Source organism: Maylandia zebra, unplaced genomic scaffold, assembly GCF_041146795.1.
Source record: "Maylandia zebra isolate NMK-2024a unplaced genomic scaffold, Mzebra_GT3a scaffold01, whole genome shotgun sequence".
Taxonomy (NCBI): domain Eukaryota; kingdom Metazoa; phylum Chordata; class Actinopteri; order Cichliformes; family Cichlidae; genus Maylandia; species Maylandia zebra.
The window spans coordinates 1,021,532-1,038,265 of record NW_027490031.1 but is presented as its reverse complement, the minus strand read 5'-3'; the positions used below and the strand labels follow the sequence as shown (position 1 = coordinate 1,038,265).

Here is a 16,734-nt window from a genome sequence, read left to right as displayed (position 1 = left end):
GGTTCAAGCCTTTGACCACAAACTGAGTCTCTGCTCGGTGACATTCATCTATCCTGGCCTGAAAGGAGACGCTACCGGCAGACTGCAGTGAGAACTGCCAGCATCTGAGCCAGACTCTGTCTCTCTCATCATGGTCACCTAAACGCACAGTGATGGCAGGTTTGTAATAAGGCAGATCGCGCTAACATAATATGCACTGTTGTTGATTATTTACCTGCCGCATTAACGGGAGAGGACGTGCAGACGTTACCGCTGCTGCTGGGTTGAGATTCACGAGTCCGGAGATGAATTAAAAACACGACATTCATTTAAGGTCATCGCGTGTTTTGTGAGCAAATGCTTTTGCATATTCGTAGTGTTTCCTCCCTTAAATGAAGTATCTACTTTTCAAGTATTGCAAGTTGCCCTGTTGTCATCCGTTCTCGTAAAGTATAACCAAACTTTTGAGCGTTTGAGCCGCCATGTTTCCTGCCAGGTAAATGACGCTCCGCAACGTGGTGACATCCTTCGGGGCGACTGGAATCGATAAGGGAATCGTTTGCAAAAATGGCAAACGATTCCAAGGAATTGAAACAGTGGGAACCGGTTCTCAACAAGAACCGGGTTTCGATACCCATCCCTAGTTAGCTGACTGCTCCTGTAGATGGAGGACAGACGTTTATTATCAGTGAAGACAGCAAAGTTCATAAAGACACAGATGAGGGAGTTTGGTGTGGAAGAACACCTTTGGGATGAAGCAGAGTAAAGGAAAAATGAACATAATAACAGGCTCATAATGATGATGTTATATTTGGAATAAGTGCACATCTAAAGGGCACAAACAGTGAAGCTGTGATCTCTCTCTGCTGTGACTCCATCGTCTAAAGACACTGTGGATGTGACACAGAGAGGAAGCTGAGCTTTTCTTCCTGCTCTTTCTCTCGCTTCACTTTCCTGTTAAACTTTGGAAGCACAAATCAAAGACAGTCAGAGGAACTCAGCCAGACCAGCTGCTGCTCCATCTACAGGTGGAGACACCACCCACGTGTCTGTAGGAGAACCAGAGTCACAAAGTAACAGAGTGAAGAGCAGCAGGTGAAGCACAGAGGACACAAAAAGGAAGGAAAGAAGGAAACAAGGTCCATCTGTGTCCTTTCAAACAAGCATCAAGGTTTCATAGCTAATGAACATAAAGCTGTGACCTGGAACCAGCTGGAAACACACAGTTCATACAGAAGTGATTTGATCACCATACATATCAGGAAATCACTCATTCAGTCTTCATGGATCCACACTGATGACATGCACAGTTACTTCCTGGTGTCACTGGTGTGTCGGGTTCCTGGTGTTCGCCCAGTGTTTGCACTTGTTTCATGTTTATTCACCTGTTCACATTTCCTGCTGTCATGTTTGCTTCCTGTGTGTTATTAGTTCTGTTCAGCTGTGTGTCCCTGATCATCATCATCAGCCAGAGTGTTTAAACCCTCAGTGTCTCTCTGCTCAGCGTCATTGTTGATGTTAATGTGCTCGACTCTGCACGTGTGTTCGCTTCAGTCCTTTCAGCTCAGCCAGTCATCCTGTGTTTGTGATGATAAACAGCAGCCTTCACCTCCCTGTGAGTCCTTTCCTCACCCACACAGCAACCACTGACATGATGGGACCACCTGCTTTGGGAACTGTTCCCAGTCAGGCTTGCAAAGCGGCAGCTCTGCTTGGAAGTGTTTCCAGAAGCTGGAGGCCAACAGGAGCTGATTCAAAGCTGCACAGAGCCCATTTACATGCAGCCTAAGTTATGTTTGTGTTGTTATAACTGCCACATGTCCCCACATCACATGCAGCCAATCATAAAGTTACTCAAAATACAAGGATTTTACATTTGCACCATTTCATTCTTGTGATAGTTAAACTGAGTTATTAGGATAAAATCCTTTTCAACATAGCCAAATAAACCTGCCATAGAAACAGGCATGTATCTGACTGTGTCAGCTGAGTTATTAGTTACAACTCACCCAGCTGTTTCATTGGCTGTGCTCTTACATGTGACCTTGGCTACATTTTTGCTGAGTCTGAGTTTTCTATCAGATTTCTCCACCCTGAGGTCAGAGGTCAGCTCTGTCTCACACTCAGTACAAACCACCAGCATCACTCAGTCTGCAAGCGTCACATTAGTCGACTGGTAGTGACGGTTGTGCCGATGCAGTGGATTTACCACATGTGAGCTTCCTGCAGTATTTTGACACAGATGTGCCTTCAGATCCAACTGAGCCTGTCTTGGATCAGCACAGCCACCACGAGCAGCCCTCTAACATCACACCTCAGCCTGTGGAATATTCACCTGTTAGTGCTGAGCTGGATCACTAAACTGTTGTCCTACAGACAACTCTGCAAACACATCTGTACATCCTGTCACACATCATTTGCAACTTTGGGTGAACTTTAGCAAAGGTCACGTATTAAAAAACACAAACAGCCGATTGAAAAGCCTGGCTGAGTGATAACACAGAGAGGTTTCAATATGTACACAAGGATCTCCACACAATAACAGCTCCATAAGGTAACTCCCATTCCCAGCAACACACCCACTGTGTTTAAGGTGGACTGGATAAAGAGTAAGAACAGACAAACAGATGAAGGTGAACGAATGCTCAAACATGTGAGATAAAGGCTCTGTACTTGTGCTGGTAGATGTCTCGGTCTGGGCTGATGTGGTTCTGATGTACAGGTCGTCCCACAGACAGCCGTGCAGCACCGCGTGCCTCATCACTCCAATCCTGTTTGTAATCTACGAGGAAACCAAGAAGGCTCACTGCTCTGTGGAAGCAAATACATTTTTGAAAGGTGTTGTGATTTCCTCAAACTACCAGTCTTTACATCTTGTACAAGCTCATCACACATTATCAGGAAATAATGCTTTTGTCTTCTTTGAAAGCTGTGATGCTGCTTGGAGACATAAGTACAAAAGTAACGTGTTCAGCAGCTGCAGCTCAGAGCTGGAAGTACAAGTGTGGCAACATGTGGCCAGAGTGGTGACAGAGCTGAACACTAACCTCTGTTATGGTGGATAAATAATGCAGCTGCATTATTAAGGCTCCTCATGGCTGCACAATACATGCATCAGCAAAGGACAAGAATCCCAACTAGGAGTAGAGCCCAACCCGAATACGGTATTCAGAAAAGCACGAATAACCTGTTTTTTATGAATACTTATTTCAAGCAAATACCTATTAAATATTTGTATTCGGGAACAAGAAAAACTTTATATCAAAAAGCTGAGTTTCCTTATGAGACCGCAGTGCATGACTGGATGAGTGAGTGACACAGGCTGCTGCACACAGCTGAGCGATAACTGGGGTCCAGAGGCAGTTTAACTTTAGTAACAAAAACTTTAGTGAAACTTTGAGCAGGAAGGAAACACCCAGAGAGGCGTTAAAGACACTCAGAAGCATCAAAAAGTCCGTGTTGCATTCAGGTGGAACTTTCACAAATTCACAAATCTTCAACCAGCTCCTTAGTTGATTTATTTCTGCTGGTTTTCCTGTTTGAAACACAAACGTCTTTTATCACTTTGTTGTTCTTCTTCATGCAGCATTTTAATATTTCAGCACTAAACTGATGTTTCTTCAAAGCTAATTTCAACCTGTTGAAGTCATGAATGAAAGTGCAGACTGAGAGTGGATCACATGATGTTTAAGGTGTGTCATGTGACATGTTCAGTATTGTCACACATGTGTAGATTGTCCCTGATATCATAACTGCTCAAACACTGATGATTATATTTGAAGCATTATTACTGATGGCAGCAAAGTTTGAATGGAGCTCTCTGTCTGTGCTGATTTGTCGCCCTCTGGAGGTCAAAGCACAAACTGCATGATGTCACTGTAACCACCACAGTGACAGGAAGTGTTTTTAAATGACTGAAACACTGAAATGATGCTCAGACGTGTTAAACGCTGCTGCTGTGCTACATTTGTCATTTCCTGCTTTCACTACCATCCATGTCAAAGTGCTGAAGTCATCTGATCACTTTAATGCAGTAAAACAGGAGCTGACGTCACTGATCACATGACTCTGAGGGATGTTTTGAGCACCTTGCTGAATCTGAGCCATGAAGATTTAAGGCAGCTCTGAAGGCAAAGCAGGTCTGAGCCTGTGTTAGCAAGCTGTACTTAATAAAGTGGCAGCAAGGACTCAGTCAGTAATGATCAGAGCCAGCAGGGGGCAGCACACAGAGGTGAGGCGCTGTCAGAGAAGCAGGCTCACATCAGGCTGGTCATATTCCATCATCTATACCTGAAATAATAAACAAGCACACAGCCAGAGGTTCTGTTTCGCTGCAGGGTCTCTTTGTTCTTCACGTGTTGAGCCGAGTGTAAATCCTGAGGCTGAGCGGCCTTTGTACACACACACTTCTAAGCAGGGCAAAGCTGTCAGCACAAACAAGAAGTGAAGAGAAATCCAGGCAGCCGGCCTGTGTCTGTCCAACCAGTCAGAGAGCTCTTTACATGCCAAGTTAATGTCAAGGCTAGTTTGCATTGCAGCAGGATTTTTAACATAAAGTTGCAAATCCAGCTGCTAATCCAAATGTTAATCCCTGAGCTAATCTGTGATCAACAGGAAAGGGATTGAAATGAGGAGTGGATTCGCCACTTTAAAAAACTTTTTAAAAATTATTTTTTAACATGGAATTCAAAAATAAATGTACAAATTTATTCTACAATTCATGATTTAAGCACAGAATTCTTTATTTCGATGCGCGTGGTTCTTGTGGTCCCCCATAAATTTCATATATACAACATTGTTTTTAATGAGCAGCTTCAGGTTTTGATCCTATTCTTCTTCACTTAGACGACATCATCTTCACATTTTGATGTTTTACAATGACAAAAGATCAGAAACAATTACCGAGTCTGCATGAAAATATAGATGTACAACTTGTAGACTTGTGTCACTTCTATGTTTGGAACGTGACAGAGTCTGAGTTAGAAATCTGTGGCTCATGACTGATTGTTCTAGTACGGATCTAAAAGCCCAACATAAAGCAATAACAGATCAAAATATTACATAATACATAACATACATAAATAATCGATATACTTCATGTCAATGATCTGTGTGTGTGCTGGCTGAAGGCCTGACATCAGTATCACGTCACCTGTGAGCAGCGAGCAGAGAACAGGTGAGTCTGTTTATATTAATAACCTCCACAGATGTTGGCAGATTATGATCAGATTATGAGCTGGAACTAAATGATGATTCAAGTCCCTTCATCATGAATCTGAGCCTCAAATATAGAAAAAATTACTTTTATCATTTCATCTTCATCTTTACCCTAAAATATCTACAAACATGTCTAACACAGGCAGCATTTATCATCATCTGAAAGCTTCAGGTGAACATTTCATCCAGCTGTTGTCGATGGCGCAGGCGTACTGCTCCTGAAGATACTTCCTGTCAAATTTCGGTCCAGTAGAGTGATCTCTGAGACAACCAGAGAAGTGAAGAGTGGCTTTAAACCTGGAGGAGAGGAGCACCAGGGACAGAGCCAAGGTCACCACAGAGAACGGGACGCTTTCATATTCCCGTCCTGGGAGGATGAACGGGATGACGATGCGGTTCCTTCCTGGTGGGCCGTGTTTAGCTGAGAGAGACTCAAAGCGTTTCCACACTCGATCATCATCATCATCTGGTGAAAGGGGGCTAACCGTGATGTTTGGGACCATCTGTGCTCCAGCTTTCTTCAGTGAGTTCCAGTGATCTGGCAGGTTCACAGGTCGATGTTTGTCATCAGGAATGGTACAGCTTTCTTTATCTTCACAGGAAAAAACTCTGTGCTGAGGCTTCAGTTTTCCTGTAGCGACACCGTACGCTAAACCAGTACTGACGCAGTTCCAGGGAGAATACAGGAGCACGTCAGTGATGGTGGGCAGAGGCAGGTAACAGCTGGCTGGGATCATGAAGTCTCCGATTGAACTATGAGCCACAAAGGTGATGTGAACATCATCGCTGTGGTTCTTCTTCTCCTCCTCATCAATGTGTTTCTTCAGGAAGTCAAACATGTCTGTGAGTTTGCTGAAGGCGTCAGACTCTGAGTTTTTTCTCAGCCACTGCAGGACGACTTCATCTGTGCAGCTTCTCATTGCCAGCTTTGTCAGTCTTTGCCTTTCATCACAGCTGCTCAGTCTGTCTGCTCTGCAGTGTGTAGATAACCTCTGAAACAATTTGCTGAAACAGGAATTATAGAAAAAACATTTTAAGCACAGCAAATATTTAATCTGTCCACAGATCCTGAAACAAAACACAGAGAAAATCTTCTCGTTTCATTTCACTCCTTGCTTCCAGACTTACTCCAGTTCCTCGTTTCTGTCCATCTCCTCAGAGGAAGTTTGACTGTCTTTAACGTTGTCCTTCAGGTGCTTCCTGTGGTCAATAATCGACAGCATGTGGGTCAGATCTCAGGTACATGAATACAGACTCTTATCTTCGGTATTTTGAAAAGCTTGCAGTAAAACTGATCAGAGTTCAGTTAAAGATTATTTCGTTGCTGGGAAACAAACACTCTTTGCACACATGTGTCCTCAAACTGACAGAAGAAGAACGTTTATGCATCATAGACGTCGTTTATTTGTCTGATTTAAACCTGAATAAAATCCTAACAACAGCCAGCTGCTGTTTGTATCCATGCTTCGTGCTTGGTTGGTTAAAAACTGTTGATGACATTTACACCATAGTGTTCAGTTATGGAGCAGCCTGCTCATCAGGTGGACAAACTAACAAAAGAACATTTCAGAAAGACAAAAACGTCCGCTTACCTGCTCCAAAACGTCCACTCTGACCCCGTGCAGCCTGTGGAATAGAACAGAATAGAGCTTTAGTCGTGGCACGCCACCATGCTGCAGGTCTCTGATTGGCTGACTAGACGAGCTGTATGGTATGAAAGTACCTGGACAGACACCAAATGAAAGTAAAACCTGAGCGGGGATTCCCCAAATGTGAAAACAAAAGTAACAACATGACTCAGAGTTTCAGGACAAAGAGCTCAGCAGGAGCTGCGGTCACATTCATGAACACGAAGTCGGGCCTCTACACCAACGTGACCGTACGGATTACATCTGCCCATCACGGGCGGATTTAATAGCCCTTCCCACAGCCACAGGTGTCAGTGGCTCCACCTTTGTGATGAACCCACACCTGTTTGCTGCATCTTACTTCTGTTTCATGTGGTTCTTTGTTTTCTGCTTTGGCTGCGAGAAACAGATTTTTGTTATAAAAACTTTACATACAGATGCTGCTATAAGTGTGTTTACAACCTCTCTCTCCCACAGCGTGTCTGTGTCCTGTCTTCCTCACCCAACCACCAGCCGGTTGCGGCAGATGGCCCCGCCCCTCCCTGAGTCTTCCTGTTAAAGGGAGTTTTTCCTTCCCACTGTCTCCAAAGGTCTTGCTCATAGGGGGTCATATGATTGTTGGGTTTTCTCTGCATGTATTATTATTATTGTAGGGTCTACCTTACAGTATAAATCACCTCTTGTGATTTGATGCTGTAGAAATAAAATTAAATTACATCTTTATTCTTTCTCTTCTTTTATCATTTAAAAATAATTAAAACAAAGATGACGCAGTCGGCCATGTTCCCCACGTCCTGTTTTATTAGGAGCAATTAAAAAGCTGAGGCGTCGCCCTGAAGCCTGACCTTTGTTCATTTGTTAGTGAGCTCACTAAAAGCTGACAGAGACAAACTCTGATTGTGTTTGTGCTGCTCACAATTTACTGGAACACACTCAGCTGTGAGCTGTGCTCAGATTTAGTGTTAGCAACAGAAAATATTGGAGAAAATCAGTGAGTGAAACAACACGACTGACATGACAGCAGGAAGAAGTGAGGCCTTAAAGACGGAGCTAACAGATCATCACTGGGATGAAGTGTGTGCTGACGTTCCTGATCAGGCACACAGTGTCTCTGAAATCCCTCCTTAGAATCACATCATAAACTCTGTCCTGTTAGGAAATGTTGCTTAAAGATGAGGAGAAAGAAAAGCTGTGGATGACTAAAGGTCTGCAGACGACACGCAGGTAGAAAAATCCACTTTAGAAGCAGTTTTTACTGCAGAGAAGCAGAGACAGTGAAGGCAGCAGGATCCCTCCTTCATCAATGTTCACCAATATCAGAGAAATAATCTGTGAAACTATGTGATTCCTGTGTGAGTCCTTCTCCACAAAGAGTGGCCTCAACATGGCGCCTGTGTTCAGCTTGGCCTCTGTTGCTCCTCCATGTGTTTGTCGACTGTTTCCTTTTATTGTTTCTTATCTTATCATCTCAGCTCTGATATAGCCTGATGGTGTATTTGCTACTCGTATTTACAGTTCACATACTTTGTTGAATATCAAAGTATGTATGGAAAAAACTTTTGACAGCTGGCAGAGCTACTACCAAGGTTTCCCTCCGCCGTTTGTTTGCCCTCCGCCTTCTCCAGACTACCTGTACCTGTTCTTGGCTCCAAGCAAAAACCCAGGAGCAAGACAAGCTGAAGAAGAACGTACAGAAGGGGCTGTAGGTCTGGTGTTCAGGCCAAAAGCAAATGCGCCCGACAGAGGGGATTTCTTCGGCTCCATGGTGGAGAACGTCTCCGGTATTTGGTACCGGTCCCCCTACAGGACACGGATAATGCTGATCTGCTACCACCTACCCAACTGTGCATTAGGGCCTAACAGAAAATTTACCTGGACCGGCAACATATCTCGAGATACCGGAGAATGAATGTATTCACCTTAATGAGCTCTGTCTGGTCGGCTGTCACTTCATCGGGACTCCGCGTTTGGACCGTCATGGTGGTGGATTTGCCACTGTTTTCCGGGACAATTTCTCCTGCAGAGCTTTGGACTCTGAGACTTTCCTTCCTTTGAATCACAACTTCTTAAGGTCCGTTCATCAAATATACTGTGTTTTACCGCCCTCCCGGACCTGCTGGTGTTTTTTGTCCAGGATTTCACAAACTTTTTATGCTCTATTATTAAACTGGAGAAAGTGATTCTCTTGGCTCTGAGATTCTCTTGGCTCTCGGTGAAGGCGGTCGCACTTTTTCCCCTCTCCTCCTTCCCCTTATCTTCCCTGCTTAGCCTCTTGTGTCCTTGTCTTGTCTCGTGTGCATTACTTTTCCCTCGAACAGTCTCTCACTGTCGTTCTCTAAAACCTAAAAGAGAATTATGGATTTGATCAACTGGTCTCTGAATGCTATTGTCACCCTCTTCTCAACGAGAAGTCTGGGCTCGGGAGAGCCCGAGTGCCCTGGAGGGACTTTCCCTGCCGGATACACGATGGACGGGTGGCAGACCTTGAGGATCTTGTGCCTGGCGGGACTGTCAATCGAGGACGCTGAAGATATCTACCTATTCGGAACCATGATAACAGGGTTCGTGCTGATCGGAGCTGGCTTGGCCCTGACTTATCGGAGAAATAAGAGAGCGGAACCGGCTGTTCAAACCCCCCCAAAGCTGACCGCTGGAATTGAAGCGATGGGACGAGGCGCGACCTCTCACACCGAACGCAGCATGGTTAACACCTTGGAGACGCTTACAGCTGCCGTGAAGACTCAAAATAACACCACTGAGCGTATGATGGGATACATCAGAGAGGGGCCTGCTCACAATGACACCCTTGAGCGAAAGTTGGATCACATCGCAGAACGGCTCACTGCAGCTGAGGGGTCTCAGAATCAAAAGAATGACAACACCACGGAACAGAAGTTTGATACCATCATGAGGAGGCTCACAGCGCTCCAACGGGAGATCGAGAGACCAGCGTCAGAGTGCTAAATTCGGAGCTGCTCGCATAAAGGAGAAATCAACAATATTCAACATATGGACACCACGGCGCCAGCTGCTCAGGCCCAAGGCTGGAGCCGACCAAAACAACTCCCAGATAACGACTGTGTGATGACTGTTCTTCCCATCCCATGCAAGGCCACCTGGGTTGGCTGGCAGACTGTTTACTTTGCCTGATAGGGCGAAGGACACTGTCTCAGCTGGACTCTGGACACGCACACACACACACTTACACTGATAAGCACGCACTCATCCCCATCCCTTTCCAAACGCCTTCGATGCTTGTTTCCTGCGGGGGAGGACGGCGGGTCTGCGTGCCGCGCTGAAATGATAGCATGGTGCAGGACGACTGCTGTGTTCCTTCGGATTACCCACCACCCCCCTACCCAACCCCTGTGGCTTGTCACGTGCTCTAATGTTGTGATGTGGACATTTATGTGCTCTCTGTGCAGAGGAGTTTTTTTTTTGTTTCCTGTTCTCATGCTGTCCTCCCATAGGTGCCCAGCGTGAGAAGAGGTCTCTTTTTTTCCTCTTGTACTTTTCCCATTGTTGTGTAATTTTTCAGTGTTTTCTCTGCAACGCTGCCGATCTCCAACTGTGATGTTTTTCGTTGTGTGTGTAAGTCGGGGGGTCCTATTCCTCTGCGGGGCAACCTGCATATGGCCAATAAAGCATTCATTCAATTCAATTCAATTCAATTCTTGATGATCGGCAATTTCAACCTGCATTGGGATGACCTTGGCTTTAGCATGGCCTCTGACTTTTCCATTACAGATTCTTTTAATTTTAACCAGCATGTCTCTGGTCCCACTCACGTTCAAGGCCACACCTTGGACCTCGTGTTTTCTCTTGGCTTAGACATAACTAATCTCTGTGTTAAGGATGTACAGGTGAGTGACCATTCTTGTGTTATTTTTAACCTCAGCTTCCCTCAGGACACACCACCATCCAATCTCTTGTTCAATAAGCGGTTCATAGATCAGGATGTTTCCCTGAAGTTTTCTGATTTATTAGATCCTCATGTGATCAGAGGCTGCACTGATGCTGAAGTTGCTACACAGTGTTTAATAATCATTGTTTGGAGATATTAAATTCAGTGGCACCTTTAAAAACTTTCATGGCTTCCCCAAAAACTGTGTGAAACTTGGAAATTCACAAATCTTCATCCTTAGTTGATTTATTTCTGCTGGTTTTCCTGTTTGAAACACAAACGTCTTTTATCACTTTGTTGTTCTTCTTCATGCAGCATTTTAATATTTCAGCACTAAACTGATGTTTCTTCAAAGCTAATTTCAACCTGTTGAAGTCATGACTGAAAGTGCAGACTGAGAGTGGATCACATGATGTTTAAGGTGTGTCATGTGACATGTTCAGTATTGTCACACATGTCTAGATTGTCCCTGATATCATAGCTGCTCAAACACTGATGATTATATTTGAAGCATTATTACTGATGGCAGCAAAGTTTGAATGGAGCTCTCTGTCTGTGCTGATTTGTCGCCCTCTGGAGGTGAAAATACAAACTGCATGATGTCACTGTAACCACCACAGTGACAGGAAGTGTTTTTATGACCGAAACACTGAAATGATGCTCAGACGTGTTAAACGCTGCTGCTGTGCTACATTTGTCATTTCCTGCTTTCACTACCATCCATGTCAAAGTGCTGAAGTCATCTGATCACTTTAATGCAGTAAAACAGGAGCTGTAAATCTGACATTTATTTACTGTCATCACAAACACACACAGCTGGATTAGCAACCAGACAAAGGGCTGAAAAGATGAAAATCAGCATTTGATTATTATTATTATATATACTGTTTTTGTGGAGGCACTTTTCTATCTGACAGTGCTGAAGCAGCGCTGAAGTCATCTGATCACTAATGCAGTAAAACAGGAGCTGCCGTCACTGATCACATGACTCTGAGGGTTGTTTCCAGCACCTCGCTGAATCTGAGCCATGAAGATTTAAGGCAGCTCTGAAGGCAAAGAAGGTCTGAGCCTGTGTTAGCAAGATGTACCTAATAAAGTGGCAGCAAGGACTCAGTCAGTAATGATCAGAGCCAGCAGGGGGCAGCACACAGAGGTGAGGTGCTGTCAGAGAAGCAGGCTGACATCAGACTGGTCATATTCCATCATCTATACCTGAAATAATAAACAAGCACACAGCCAGAGTTTCTGTTTCGCTGCAGGGTCTCTTTGTTCTTCACATACGTGTTGAGCCGAGTGTAAATCCTGAGGCTGAGCGGCCTTTGTACACACACACACTTCTAAGCAGGGGCCCGTTCTTCGTACCTCGCTCACTACATCCAAGATCAAATGACACATCCAAGATCAAATCATTGCGCCAACTCTGAGCTCGCTATTCCGGTTCTCCGAACACACCTGCTGTTGACGATTAGTACAGCTGGATGAAGTAATGTGAGATCACTGGGTGTCGTAAAAGGGGCTACGCATCGATAGTAGAAACATTGATAGGCAACCCTTTGATTGGTCGGCGAAAATGGCGAAGGAGCGCGCTCGGTATTTTGCGGCAGCAGAGCAAGAACTCTTGAGTGAGGGATTTCAGGAGTTTCAGAGTTTAATCAGAACGCAAGGGAACACTGCAAAGGCTGCAAAAGCAAGGAGAGAGGGCTGGCAGAAAGTTGCTGACAAATCAAACTCGTAGGTAATTTAATAATAATAATAATAATAATGGAGTGGATTTATATATAGCGCTTTCCAAGGCACCCAAAGCGCTTTACAATGCCACTATTCAGTCACTCTCACATTCACACACTGGTGGAAGCAGCTACGGTTGTAGCCACAGCTGCCCTGGGACAGACTGACAGAAGCCAGGCTGCCATATCGCGCCATTGGCCCCTCTGGCCAACACCAGTAGGCGGTAGGGTTAAGTAAATAATACCCTCACGGGAATATCGATATCTCTCAATGAGCACACTGTCGCGCTGAGCTAAAGGATCCTGTCTATCCCACAATATACGCTGGATTCTGAGGACTCTCCTTATCAATCTTGCACCTTCCGCAATGGGTTGCTCGCGTATACGGACAGGACATGGCTGCGACAGGCTTCCCAAATCCACCTTCGCTTTTATAGCCGTGGTCTCTCATCTTGATTACACGAAGTAATTTACAATTACTACTCTGAAATATGAATTACATCTGTAATAATCACATACATGTAATAGAATGTTAATAGTACATTTCCCTTTTTTAGGAAATGACCTGTATGTATCTGTGTGACATCAATAAAAGGATCAAGTGCTGCATTATCTTCAGTTACATTGATGTTATTTATTTATCGCTGTTGCTTTCGTATAAATGAAGCGGACATACCTGCGTGGCCGCGATCTAATCCTGTTTACATAAAGTAAACCTGCTCCCGAGCAGGTTTACGCTTACGGCTCTGTTGCTATGACAGCAAGTCCCGGATGAGCTTCGGAGAACCGAACGATCCAGGATCAGGCGAAATCGTCAACAATCTCATCCAGCTAACTCACTTAGCGAGGTACGAAGAACGGGCCCCAGGGCAAAGCTGTCAGCACAAACAAGAAGTGAAGAAAAATCCAGGCAGCCGGCCTGTGTCTGTCCAACCAGTCAGAGAGCTCTTTACATGTCAAGTTAATGTCAAGGCTAGTTTGCATTGCAGCAGGATTTTTAAAATAAAGTTGCAAATCCAGCTGCTAATCCAAATGTTAATCCCTGAGCTAACCTGTGATCAACAGGAAAGGGATTTAAATGAGGAGTGGATTCGCCACTTTAAAACACTTTTTAAAAATTATTTTTTTAACATGGAATTCAAAAATAAATGTACAAATTTATTCTACAATTCATGATTTAAGCACAGAATTCTTTATTTCGATGCGCGTGGTTCTTGTGGTCCCCCATAAATTTCATATATACAACATTGTTTTTAATGAGCAGCTTCAGGTTTTGATCCTGTTCTTCTTCACTTAGACGACATCATCTTCACATTTTAATGTTTTACAATGACAAAAGATCAGAAACAATTACCGAGTCTGCATGAAAATATAGATGTACAACTTGTAGACTTGTGTCACTTCTATGTTTGGAACGTGACAGAGTCTGAGTTAGAAATCTGTGGCTCATGACTGATTGTTCTAGTACGGATCTAAAAGCCCAACATAAAGCAATAACAGATCAAAATATTACATAATACATAACATACATAAATAATCTATATACTTCATGTCAATGATCTGTGTGTGTGCTGGTTGAAGGCCTGACATCAGTATCACGTCACCTGTGAGCAGCGAGCAGAGAACAGGTGAGTGTTTATATTAATAACCTCCACAGATGTTGGCAGATTATGATCAGATTATCAGCTGGAACTAAATGATGATTCAAGTCCCTTCATCATGAATCTGAGCCTCAAATATAGAAAAAATTACTTTTATCATTTCATCTTCATCTTTACCCTAAAATATCTACAAACATGTCTAACACAGGCAGCATTTATCATCATTGAAAGCTTCAGGTGAACATTTCATCCAGCTGTTGTCGATGGCGCAGGCGTACTGCTCCTGAAGATACTTCCTGTCAAATTTCGGTCCAGTAGAGTGATCTCTGAGACAACCATCGAAGTGAAGAGTGGCTTTAAACCTGGAGGAGAGGAGCACCAGGGACAGAGCCAAGGTCACCACAGAGAACGGGACGCTTTCATATTCCCGTCCTGGGAGGATGAACGGGATGACGATGCGGTTCCTTCCTGGTGGGCCGTGTTTAGCTGAGAGAGACTCAAAGTATTTCCACACTCCATCATCATCTCTAAGAGGGCTAACCATGATGTTTGGGACCATCTGTGCTCCAGCTTTCTTCAGTGAGTTCCAGTGATCTGGCAGGTTCACAGGTCGATGTTTGTCATCAGGAATGGTACAGCCTTCTTTCCTACAGGAAAAAACTCTGTGCTGAGGCCTCAGTTTTCCTGTAGCGACACCGTACTCTAAACCAGAAGTGATGCAGTTCCAGGGAGAATACAGGAGCACGTCAGTGATGGTGGGCAGAGGCAGGTAACAGCTGGCTGGGATCATGAAGTCTCTGATTTCTCCATGAGCCATAAAGGTGATGTGAACATCATCGCTGTGGTTCTTCTTCTCCTCCTCATCAATGTGTTTCTTCAGGAAGTCAAACATGTCTGTGAGTTTGCTGAAGGCGTCAGACTCTGAGTTTTTTCTCAGCCACTGCAGGACGACTTCATCTGTGCAGCTTCTCATTGCCAGCTTTGTCAGTCTTTGCCTTTCACCACAGCTGCTCAGTCTGCCTGCTCTGCAGTGTGTAGATAACCTCTGAAACAATTTGCTGAAACAGGAATTATAGAAAAAACATTTTAAGCACAGCAAATATTTAATCTGTCCACAGATCCTGAAACAAAACACAGAGAAAATCTTCTCGTTTCATTTCACTCCTTGCTTCCAGACTTACTCCAGTTCCTCGTTTCTGTCCATCTCCTCAGAGGAAGTTTGACTGTCTTTAACGTTGTCCTTCAGGTGCTTCCTGTGGTCAATAATCGACAGCATGTGGGTCAGATCTCAGGTACATGAATACAGACTCTTATCTTCGGTATTTTGAAAAGCTTGCAGTAAAAACTGATCAGAGTTCAGTTAAAGATTATTTCGTTGCTGGGAAACAAACACTCTTTGCACACATGTGTCCTCAAACTGACAGAAGAAGAACGTTTATGCATCATAGACGTCGTTTATTTGTCTGATTTAAACCTGAATTAAATCCTAACAACAACTAGCTGCTCTTTGTATCCATGCTTCGTGCTTGGTTGGTTAACTGTTGATGACATTTACACCATAGTGTATGAATGTTCAGTTATGGAGCAGCCTGCTCATCAGGTGGACAAACTAACAAAAGAACATTTCAGAAAGACAAAAACGTCCGCTTACCTGCTCCAAAACGTCCACTCTGACCCCGTGCAGCCTGTGGAATAGAACAGAATAGAGCTTTAGTCGTGGCACGCCACCATGCTGCAGGTCTCTGATTGGCTGACTAGACGAGCTGTATGGTATGAAAGTACCTGGACAGACACCAAATGAAAGTAAAACCTGAGCGGGGATTCCCCAAATGTGAAAAAAAAAGTAACAACATGACTCAGAGTTTCAGGACAAAGAGCTCAGCAGGAGCTGCGGTCACATTCATGAACACGAAGTCGGGCCTCTACACCAACGTGACCGTACGGATTACATCTGCCCATCACGGGCGGATTTAATAGCCCTTCCCACAGCCACAGGTGTCAGTGGCTCCACCTTTGTGATGAACCCACACCTGTTTGCTGCATCTTACTTCTGTTTCATGTGGTTCTTTGTTTTCTGCTTTGGCTGCGAGAAACAGATTTTTGTTATAAAAACTTTACATACAGATGCTGCTATAAGTGTGTTTACAACCTCTCTCTCCCACAGCGTGTCTGTGTCCTGTCTTCCTCACCCAACCACCAGCCGGTTGCGGCAGATGGCCCCGCCCCTCCCTGAGTCTTCCTGTTAAAGGGAGTTTTTCCTTCCCACTGTCTCCAAAGGTCTTGCTCATAGGGGGTCATATGATTGTTGGGTTTTCTCTGCATGTATTATTATTATTGTAGGGTCTACCTTACAGTATAAATCACCTCTTGTGATTTGATGCTGTAGAAATAAAATTAAATTACATCTTTATTCTTTCTCTTCTTTTATCATTTAAAAATAATTAAAACAAAGATGACGCAGTCGGCCATGTTCCCCACGTCCTGTTTTATTAGGAGCAATTAAAAAGCTGAGGCGTCGCCCTGAAGCCTGACCTTTGTTCATTTGTTAGTGAGCTCACTAAAAGCTGACAGAGACAAACTCTGATTGTGTTTGTGCTGCTCACAATTTACTGGAACACACTCAGCTGTGAGCTGTGCTCAGATTTAGTGTTAGCAACAGAAAATATTGGAGAAAATCA

General features: G+C 44.2%; 1 protein-coding gene and 1 long non-coding RNA gene across 2 annotated transcripts; both read right to left on the bottom strand.

Annotated features, from left to right (window-relative positions):
• Positions 1-4,886: 4,886 nt before the first annotated feature.
• Positions 4,887-6,837, bottom strand: LOC143415604 (uncharacterized). The gene is made up of 3 exons (XM_076880895.1): positions 6,789-6,837; positions 6,325-6,396; positions 4,887-6,201 (listed from the first exon to the last, which is right to left on the bottom strand). Exons 2-3 carry the CDS (start codon positions 6,345-6,347, stop codon positions 5,352-5,354), a joined length of 873 nt encoding a protein of 290 aa, XP_076737010.1. The 5' UTR covers positions 6,348-6,396; positions 6,789-6,837; the 3' UTR covers positions 4,887-5,351.
• Positions 6,838-15,030: 8,193 nt separating this feature from the next.
• LOC143415615 (uncharacterized) lies at positions 15,031-15,775 on the bottom strand. Its single transcript, XR_013096035.1, has 3 exons — positions 15,708-15,775; positions 15,238-15,309; positions 15,031-15,114 (listed from the first exon to the last, which is right to left on the bottom strand). It is a non-coding gene; the product is annotated as an uncharacterized LOC143415615 (long non-coding RNA).
• Between the last annotated feature and the right edge of the window lie 959 nt (positions 15,776-16,734).